Genomic DNA, 10,604 nt, shown 5'->3' with positions numbered 1-10,604 from the left:
AGATCCAAGTCGATTGATGGTCAATGTCAGAGATAAAAAAAAAATTGTTTGCATATTAATTCGTAAATTCGTAACTTTCAAAATTATTTCACAAAAAAATTTGAATTATAGAAGAGAAAATGAATGATAGCTTTCAATTCATGTAAGCAATACGAATAGAAAACACCATACAATAACTATTTTAATAGTCCAATAATTTAAATAAAATTTTTTAAATAATTCAATTACCATTCTTGTAACTATTTAAAGTGAAGTAACCAAAATATAAACTTCCAAATAATTAGGAAGATTAGGTATAGTTTACCCACAAAATAAAACAAACAAAAGATCTTCAAACTCCTACCTGCCATCATAAACTCTACCGTTTACCGAGTTTGTTTGTTAAAAGGAAAAACAGTTTGTGTTTTCTTTCTGTTTATTTCCATATTTTGTCCTCCAAATAATTTTTCCATGGAAAACAAGGATAACTATCTTGAAACAAGCAAAGCTGAAAGGTCGGTGTGGTTAATGAAATGCCCTGGATTAGTTTCACGCTCTCTCAAAGCCCCTCAACTCTCTTCTTCTTCTTCTACCTCTTCTGCTTCTCCTTCTCAAGCGGTTGCCAAAGTTATTCTTTCCATTGACCCCCGTGTTTCCAGTGATGATAATGACTCCTCTTCTCCTCAGGTTTCCATCCTTTTAAACAATAACATTGTGCTGATTTGTTGGGTTTGTTTCATTACATGCATTCGTCTTTCTTTCTCCTTTTTTTTTTCCTTTTCTGTTTCTCTTTATCTTATGTGATTTTCAGGATTTTTTTTTTGCTTATCTGGGTTAATGGGGTTATAATTGATAAAGTTTTAACGCATTTTTGGTGTTTTGGATATGTTTCAGTACATGCATTTGTTTTCTTTATCGTTTTCTCTTTTTTTTTCCCTCTTTTATCTCATGTGATTTTCAGGGATTTATTTTGTTTATGTGGGTTAATGGGTTTTAATGTGTTAAGTATCTTTTGGTTTTCTGGGTTTGTTTCACTGCATGCATTTTTTCCCCTTTGTCCATATTTGAACTTTTTTTTAAAGTTTTCCTCTTATGTTTTGTGTTTTTTATGGTTTTTCAAATTCTGGTTTAATGGAACGTGTTGATGCTTTTTTCTTTTTTCTCTTTGGGAAATAAAATAGAAATAAAATAAGAAATCTTTGCTGAGTAATATGTGATGAAAGTTTTTAACTTTGACCATTTTCTGTTCTTTAACATTTTTCTGTTAAGTAAATTTTGTCTTTTTTTTTTCCTGTTACCTTGGATATATTGGTGTGGGTGAATTATATTTTAGTTTGGTTGAAATTGTTTGCAGGCATCGTTTTTCAGTTACAGAGAGATGAGCTTTTGTTCTATAATCATTATAATGTTCCCATGGAAGAATGAATCTTGTAATATTGGTGCCATTTAGATAGTTTTATTTATAACTGATGTTTTAGAGAAAGGCTTGATGCTGATAACAGTAGTCAGAGAGAAACCATGAGATTGTCTTGACTTGAATGGGTGGTTAAATCTCTTGATATGGTATAAAAAAAGTTGAAACCATGAAATTTTAAGTTAATAACTGTTGATGAAAGTTAGCTGGAAAGATAATTTGGTTCCCAAAGTGGGTGAAGGATCTTAGCTAATGATCTTATAGACGTTTAATGATTGAGAACTTGGACAAACCATTAAGCTTAGCCTCAGGTCTTAAAGATTTGTTTCAAATGAAGTTGGGTAGCTTTTCAGTCTCATTTGGATGAGAAATTTACAAAACTAAATGGTATATATATCAGCATTTGAGTTCTTACTTTTATGGGTTCTCCTTTCTAAGCGGTACCTTTCTCTGGTTTTCACATTACTTATGGTTTCAGAGTTACTTTTTTATCTTTGAGAGGAACATATCTTTATTGGGTCAAATATGGGATTTACTTACCTCCACTAAGGAGTTAATTGAAGTCATAACTGATTATGGAGGGTCTTGATCATGATGATTTAATTAAATTTGGTTCTTTCTGTTGAGTCATTGTATTGCTTGCAATCAACTCGTGCATCAATGTCTTTAAAAAAAAAGTGTGGTTCTTCTCAACTGTCATAAAACTAAAGTGAATCACAAAAAGGAATTCAGCCCTCAACTGGATGATTTAGGTAGCTCTGTATTTACTTTTTCAGGGTGTTTTTAGCTCCCTGTGCTTTCCATTTTCTTTCCCACAATATGTGCTGTCACGGTTAACTTGTTCGTATTCCTTATTGCTTAATGATGTTCATAGCTTGTCAATCAATTTTGACAGATTTTCTTCCCTGGTTCTTTTTTCTTTATCAATTGAGAGAGCAAGGTGGAAATATGTTCTTTTACTTAGAATAATAATGCTCTCATTGTCTTCTTTCTTATGTAATTTGTTTCTTTAACCTCAGTTCACCATGGAATTGGTTGGCACAGAAACCGGGGATGTACCGAAGCGCTATTCCATGGATATGACCAAAGACTTTGTTCCAATGTCTGTGTTTTCTGAGACTTCCCAAGGTAATAAGCATGTATCATCCCAGGACATACTAGCCTTATTCTTGGCATGGATAATGTATTTCAACAAGTTAGATTATCATTTCGTATTATAAATGATATTCATCTCCAAGCTACTTCTGATCTAGTCTTTCTCCAGCACTTTACACTGAAATTGGGGAATGCAGATATCAATTCGTCTCTTATTTACAGGTTAAATGTAGTGGTATGATGCTGGCTTGTTATGTTAAATGTGAAATCCTAAGCTGGTTTACCATTTTCTTTTCGGGAATGGGTAGGTCTGTTTCTTTGAAGAGGAGAAAACAAAGGCTCAGCAGCTATCCTGAAACAATCTTAACATGCAACTCATCATTCTTTCTAACTAAGAAGGATTATTCTCATGGACTTAAACTGTTGCAATTATAACTTAGAAATATTAAGCAAACAATCTTGCTGGACCTTTCATGTATTGGTCATGCATAGAATCTGGGAGATACGCCATTCTATTGGCTTATTGGAAGCATGGATCCTAATAGTGTCAAACTGTTATTTTGTTGACATTTAAAAGTTCCAGTTAATTCATTATTCTGACAAGAATACAGATCCAAGTTGCTAATTTGAGACGCCTCTATCTTGAAATATTATTTATGCACAGATATGTAAATAATTGGCCCAATGAGATTCTTTTGAAGGTTAAACTACTAGGGGATCATTGTACTGTAGGCTAAGGAGCTAATTAGTCCTACTGCTATAAAAGTGATCAATTTGGTCCTTGTACATTTATTTTTGAAGCTAATAGGTAAAACTATAAACAGCGGTAAGGTTGAATGTTAAATAATGCTGACTTGTGTTCTAAAACAGGTGTGAAAAAATGAGCAATTTAATCCTTGTCATGTTTTTTTTTTTTAAATGTCAAATTTTGGTTTTCTTTTCCATGTGACTTTAAAACACGAAAAGTTGGCATTTTTTTAACGTTGAATATTACCTCCTTTTAAAATATTACCTCTACAAGGACTAAAATGCTTAACTTTATAGTAGAGGGACTAATTTACTCTTCAACCTATAGTACAGGGACCTGTAAGACAGTTTAACTTTCTTTGGGATCATTATGTTTTGAATCATTAACAGAGCATAGGTCTAACCTGTTAATACACAGACTTGTGCATGAAAACATTGCTGCTCCAGTACATATTTGTTTAGTGCAGTGAATAAATTCAGAATTTTCTTATATCAAGATGAACTAGAAAGAAACCTGGGTTGGAGATTCAATGTTAAGAAATGTTACTGTCCTTATTTATGAAATTTGTCTTATCTTGCAGGAAAGCTTGCGGTTGAGGGAAAAATACTGAACAAGTTTGACATGAGACCTCATGATGAAAACATCGAAAACTATGGGAAACTTTGCCGTGAAAGGACAAATCAGTCTATGAACAAATCCAGACAGATACAGGTATTAAGAATTACTCTTGATTGTGTCCTTACTTCCTTTGTGGTATTTCTGGCGTGATAATTTCCCACATATTCTACATTCCTGTACCTCTTTCTCTTTCCCTTAATTTTTTTTTATGTATTCTACATTTCAGGTCATCGACAATGATAATGGAACTCACATGAGGCCTATGCCAGGGATGATTATTGCTGCTGTATTCAATGTACATATGCCTACTAACTTTATATGTAAAATTATCTAAATATAATGTTCTTCACTGATTTGTTTTCCTGGGGACTGTTCATTTGCTCTCATATATGCAATCAGAATATATTTATAATCTGTCTGCCATATGTATGAGGAGAGCTAATGTGTTTGCAATAGGAAAAGAAGAAGGCGCCTGCCAAGACATCTGATACAAAAAGAACAAGGAGGGATCGTGGGGAGATGGAAGATATTATGTTTAAGCTCTTTGAAAGGCAATCGAATTGGACTTTAAGACAACTGATTCAAGAGACAGACCAACCTGAAGTATGTTTCTTAATCAATTATTTCTACTTACGTGGTAACTTTTAGAACCATAGGCTTTGCTTGGTAGAGTTGAAAAAAATTGGTACAATGGAAAATTGAAGGGATAGAAAATTAGAAGGATGGAAAACATAATTTTTCTTTTCATAGGTGTGCATGGTAGGAAAAATGGAAAAATTGGAAAGAAACTTACTTTTTCTTTTCATTCATTGCTTGGTAGAGGTGGAAAATGGAAGGAAAGAAAAAAAAAGAACATTTGAAAAATGCATAATCTTGAGCTACCATGCACATCTCTCTCCCTCCCCTCTTATTTTCTTTTGTCACGTTTCTTTCCTACCAAGCACACTCAAAATTCATTTTCTTTCCACTTTTCCTTTCCTTCCTCCCATCGCTCTACTTTTCCACCCAACCAAACACACCCTTAATGCTATTGGCATACCTATAATTCAATTCTAGCTAACCCTGCTTTTAAATTAAAGAGGGCCTTGAAAAATGATTCATAAGGTGTTAGAGATGAATATGGTCTAGCGTAGATGTTGTTTCCTATGTTACTTGAACTTTTCATTTTTCTTGAAGCACCTGTGTCCAGCACTTGTGTTTGACATTTTATGTATAAAGATATGGCTTTCCAAGAACCTTCCAAAGAAAACCTGAACGTACATGTTAGACACAGACCTGTATTCCACACTCATGTTCGACTTAAGGTAATGTAGGCTATTGTTTTTTTTTTTTTTTTTAGAAAAACAGATCCGGATACAGGTGGTTTCAGTATATATAAGGGATCATGTCAGTGAGTTTTGATTAACCCTAGAAAAGAATGAAAAAGTGAACTTCAAATAAGGGAAACATTATATAAAGGTTAGAGGTTCTAGACAATCAGAAGACGTATTGATTGCTTGTGTAAGATTTTTTCAACACGGATTGTCAATCTGCAAACAAAATTCAGGGTATAACATATTTCCTTCCACTAGATATGGTATTGAAAGATAAACTGTCATTGACTCAAAGCATAAATGATGCAATCTTGATCTTTGTTGACTAATACAAACTATTTTACTTATTGCCTTAAAGCCAAAAGTTGACAGTTTTCTGATTCTTCTTCGGACTTCTCTCTCTTTGAAGCAATTTCTGAAAGATATACTTAAAGACCTGTGTATATACAACAACAAGGGAACTAATCAAGGATCGTATGAGCTGAAACCTGAATACAAGAAAGCAACCGATGGTACTAATCCTTAAGTAAGTTTACTATGCTTCAAAAGCTACTTTACAAGAGTTCCATCAGCTGACATTTTATTTGCTTTTTGCTTGTTCCTAAACTAATTTAAGTAATTTTTTCCGTTAAAACCAGGAATCAGAATTATTTTCCAATTCTTCAATGCATCAAGAAATAACCAAGGACCATTTGATTGCCCTTTTGGTATATATATTGTTTCAACAGAGCAAACTAAATGATGCCGTTTTTGGCAGTTCTGAACTTGGCTCAAGCATTTTGGGGTTTCATTTTCAGTTTTTTATCATGACACCATTGATTTGTTCCAAGTTTTTATTTCTTTGATTTCATTCTGGTAAATATGGATTGTTCTTTTTTTTTTTTTCAAGGCTGAATTTGTTTCAGATGATTGAGGATAAGATATTTGGATTTTTATGCTACAGGGGCAAAGAGATAATGAATGCATTCAATTCAATCAAGATAGCCCGTAGTAGCAGGGAGTAACTACGTTATAGGTGCCTCATCCCCACCCCCCCAAAAAAAAAGAAGGCTCACCCCAGATTTCCTCCCTTGAAATATTTAAGTATACATTTATGAATGTAAATACGAATTGGCTCCCAACTAAAAGCAGTTCCTTTTTTTTTTTTAATCAAAGATGATTTCATTGAAATGAGAATCAAATACGGTAGAGATCCCATACAAAAAGAAAAGGCATGCACGCTAAAATCCCAGAATAGCCATACCCAAATGAAAAAATCTTAAAAGCTGGACGAAGTAAAGGACAGGAGCCAAACAAGTTTTGAGTAAAGCCAGCCTTCCTCGGAGAAAAATTCATGTAAGCGGCGAGATACTAAGCAATAACTTGAGAGCTCAAAAACAAACCATTAAGGCAAACAAAAGAAACAGAGACAAATAGACCCATCGGTAGGCCTTACAACAAAGGCATAAAAGGTAAAATAAATAATATTGTTACATCCCCTCCGGCCCGGGACATGTGGCAGCACGGTAAGCCACTCGAGAGATGCCCCTCGATTCTCTATCAACCAGCTAGTTACCAAAGGACCAGTAGCCCGAAAGGTCTGATTCCAATCAACCTCCCGTTTTCCTTTTAGAGGATCGAGCATTCTTGCAAGCTAGCCACTCGCTTTCGCCAGAATATTCTCATCCACCAACTAACCATCCTCTAGCATGTCTCCTTTGAATCCTATGGAGCAGATAGCTCATTATTTGCAGTAGGCCACTGCTTGCCTTGCCACTCTCTAGCTCAGCTGACCGTCACCACTATACCATTGGACCAGGCTTCTCAGTAGCAGCCTTCTAGGTCCCAACCATATGCTTCAGAAGTGCAGACGAAAATAAGATGTCTGGAAGAGCAGCTTTCTCAACAGGAACATTACTTCAATGAGCAACAAGGGTGTCAGCACCTTCTCGATCTGCAGAACGAGCAAAATGAGCAGCTGATAACAGAGTTGCGAGGCGAGGCGAGGCGATCTGATACATCCAGATGATGAGGCTCAATCCACAGTCTCCAAAGACCACGAGCACCATAATCCCAATGATCCACCCGTTAACGACCCGTTAACGACGACCGACTAGTCGACTCCCAGAACACTCGGGGTCGAGGAAATAATACTTCCTTGGAGGAGCAGTTGAAGGCCTTCAAGATGGAAATGATGCAAGAAATGAAAGGGGCCAAAACAGACGAAACTTCTTGGAGTTACTCTAATGAGCCTCTCACCCCTGAAGTATTGTCCTTCAACATCTCGGCCTCCTTCAAGTTATCTAAGTTCACGAATAATGGCGCAGGGGACTCGGAAGACCACTTAGTCCATTACAACAACCACATGAACATCCTGGGTGCGTCTAACGTGGTTAAGTGTTGAGCCTTCTTCATGACCCTTTCTCATACCTCCCGGACGTGGTATCTCTCTCTTCCAAAAGGGTCTATCCACTCCTTTGAGCAGTTAGTCGAGTTGTTCATGAGCAGATTCTTGGCTAACAAGACATTGCAACAATCCCCTACCTATCTCATGACCATCCGTAGAGAGCAAACGAATCCCTATGACTACGTTCGTCACTTCAGGTTCAGTACTGCCACAATTATCACCAAAGGGGTTACAGATGAGTGGGCCATTTAGGCCTTGATTGCTGGGACTTTTCGCCAGCACTTAAGGTACATTATTATCAGTGATCCACCAACCAAGTTATCCACTTTGTACGAGATAGTTACAGGTGTTCGAAAAATGATGAGGTGGAACAATCTCATGTTAAGTCTTCTATCTTTACTACCAGACAAGCCAATCCTCCACGCCTCTCTTCTCCGCAAAGATTCTAAGATTATCAACCAAGAACTTACTCTGGAGTGGGCAACAAGAGATATGGACAGTATAACCCTCCAAATCAAGAGGCCATCAACGAGTTAATACTGTACAATCCTGTAGTCGCCTAAGACCTATTAGGGAAAATAGAGCAAGCCGAGATCAAAGGTCTCGGCATCGTACAATTAGTATCGCACTTATCATGAGCTTACTTGCTCCCCAGCGCAAATCTTTGACCAAATAGAATACCAAGGATTTCTGGAGGCACCACCCACTTTGCCACCAAGCCAGCACTAAAACAACTCCAACCACCATTGCCGATATCACGGCGCTCTTGGACACCACACAAAGCATTGTGTCCATTTGAAGGATGCAGTAGAAATAGTAATCCAAAAGGGCCACTTGAAGCAATACCTGACCCAAGAGACACAACAGTTGAACAGGTCCCGTGATAGGGAAGTAGGACGATTCGGCCCTAGTTGGGACGATAAAGGCAAGCAGCCTGTCAGGGGCATTATTGACGTGCTTGCACAATGCCATCCATAAATCTATTTAAAGTTATTACCATATACAAATTCTAACCATGGTGAATACTTCTCATCCAGATATTCTTGTGATTTCTTGTACAAAATTTAATCTTGAGTTCAAGTTCTTTCTTGAGTTTAATGTATTTGACACCACTTTCACCTTCAGACTCCAGCAAGTCCAATTTATAAGATAACACTTATTCTCAGTGCATTGCATGTATCCCTAGATGTTCCTTTATGTCCCAAAATGAAATAAATTACTTACTCTCTAGTCTGCCGTAATTTTATATATCAAATTAGGCTCTCCATTACACTTAATGAGTTTATTTTAAGTAAATTAGGTGTATTTTCTTTACTTTTGTTGATTTTTAATTTTGGTTGTTAATAAATTGTTTTTGTTAGATTTATGCTATTTTTGAGACTTGAGTTAGCCAAATGCATCATAGGTAATCCAACGAGTTAATTGAGTGTTATAAGGAGTCGACAGTAGCCCAAAGTGAAGAAAAAATCAGTTAGAATAGGGTATCGCGATATCAAAGTATGAAAGTCGTGATACCTCTGACAAAATGAAGAAAATTAAAGTCATCTTCAGTGGCATTGTAATACTGAGACTCCCCTAATTCAACCACTGTTGTGAGGGGACAAAAAATGACTGCAAGGGTAGTCCTTGTCCAACCTTACCTCCAATCAAAATATAACATCTAAAGACATTTTGGTCCAAAATTTTGGATTATAATCAAATGTTAAAAGTCACTTTTAGTTGGGAGAATGAGAAACTTTTAAATTTTCATCTTTTTAGCTTAGGGTTTAGTGTTTTTCTTGTTCGAACTCTTTTTTTTATGACTTAATGTTAAGTTAGTTAAGTTTATTGTACATAGGAGTTAATTATCTTTTAACACTTCAATTTTCCTAGTAGTTACACTTTAATATTTATTTTAATCTTACTCAGCTTTGTTTTAAGTGTTCTTTTTTCTTTGATACTATTTTCATTGCTTTCAAGCTTTTCCAAAAAAGTCCCAAGTTTTTTCTATTTTTATTAAGTTTACCATTTATGCATATTTTGTATGATTATTGGGTTTTTTTTTTTTTTTGCTTGAATCTAGTCATGGGTAATTAAACTTGAAGTGAGAGTTCATGGAAATGTTAAATAACTTCAAGAGTTCATGGAAATGTTAAATAGTTAATTTTAGTATAGAGATTAAATCGTAAAAATTAGATTAAATTGAATAGATTTCAAAATTTAGAATTGATGCCCCTCATAGAAAATGTAAGTAATAAATTTTCCTTTCTATGTTTTCGTTTAAAGCTATAATCGTGTGCTTTAAACAAAGAATTTTCCATTCTATGTTTTCGTGCTCATTTCATATACCTGACATGTTTTTGACAAACTTCCTTAGAAAGAGAACAAAGATGTAGCAAAAAATATTTTACTTCTTATACTAAACGGAACAGTTCAATTATGCTTTTTAGCTCTATCAACTGTTCAATTACAATGTTCTTTTTCCTTTTTATGAATGTTACCTTTTATGATTTATTTTATGATAGTATATATCCTTTTTATAGTAGAGTCTACCCTTTTAGGGATATGGTTACTCCTTTTAACAATGCCATCTCCAAGATTTAAACTTGTAATATCTCTATAAACATGCAATGTGCCAAAGAAAACTCATGTTTTTAAAGATCTATAATTACTTCTCTCAACAATATCAAATTTAATATTCAAACCCGTGTCCTGCCTGGAATACCTTACTATTGCATTGCATTAGACAACAGAGATGGCTGTCATTTTCTTGCGCAATGGCTTCACATACTAAACTTGCATCAATTTTGTAGACATATTTCAGACTTTGAACTCTTGTCTACTCTTGACATGGTTTTTACAAGATGAAAATCACGGGTTGATGCTAAATATTGTAATTGTATAACTACCCCCAAGATGCAAGGGAAATATAAAAAAACTCGCTCCTGCGGAGCACACAAATTTCCCCTTGAACTGATCAACCCTTGCAAATCTCAATTATAATGCGATACCAATAAAGATAAGCTAAACTCGTGCAGAAGCAAAATACTCAATTCAACACAGCTTCACATC

General features: G+C 35.3%; 1 protein-coding gene across 1 annotated transcript; it reads left to right on the top strand.

Annotated features, from left to right (window-relative positions):
* The first annotated feature begins 303 nt into the window (after positions 1 to 303).
* Positions 304 to 6,027, top strand: LOC107934168 (general transcription factor IIF subunit 2). Its single transcript, XM_016866535.2, has 7 exons — positions 304 to 666; positions 2,413 to 2,521; positions 3,817 to 3,947; positions 4,081 to 4,149; positions 4,311 to 4,457; positions 5,577 to 5,693; positions 5,806 to 6,027. The coding sequence occupies exons 1-6, from the start codon at positions 451 to 453 to the stop codon at positions 5,691 to 5,693; spliced, it is 789 nt and encodes a 262-aa protein (XP_016722024.1). The 5' UTR covers positions 304 to 450; the 3' UTR covers positions 5,806 to 6,027.
* Positions 6,028 to 10,604: the final 4,577 nt, after the last annotated feature.

The sequence above is a fragment of the Gossypium hirsutum genome, chromosome A10 (genome assembly GCF_007990345.1).
Source record: "Gossypium hirsutum isolate 1008001.06 chromosome A10, Gossypium_hirsutum_v2.1, whole genome shotgun sequence".
Taxonomy (NCBI): domain Eukaryota; kingdom Viridiplantae; phylum Streptophyta; class Magnoliopsida; order Malvales; family Malvaceae; genus Gossypium; species Gossypium hirsutum.
This window is presented reverse-complemented; position numbering and strand designations above follow the sequence as displayed.

What these genes read in the sequence shown, in the direction of transcription:
- LOC107934168 (XM_016866535.2), top strand. Translation starts at nt 451, where the DNA reads ATGGAAAACAAGGATAACTATCTTGAAACAAGCAAAGCTGAAAGGTCG. An exon ending in GTTTTCTGAGACTTCCCAAG is followed by an intron (nt 2,522 to 3,816) that starts GTAATAAGCATG and finishes CTTATCTTGCAG; the next exon opens with GAAAGCTTGCGGTTGAGGGA. An exon ending in ACAAATCCAGACAGATACAG is followed by an intron (nt 3,948 to 4,080) that starts GTATTAAGAATT and finishes TCTACATTTCAG; the next exon opens with GTCATCGACAATGATAATGG.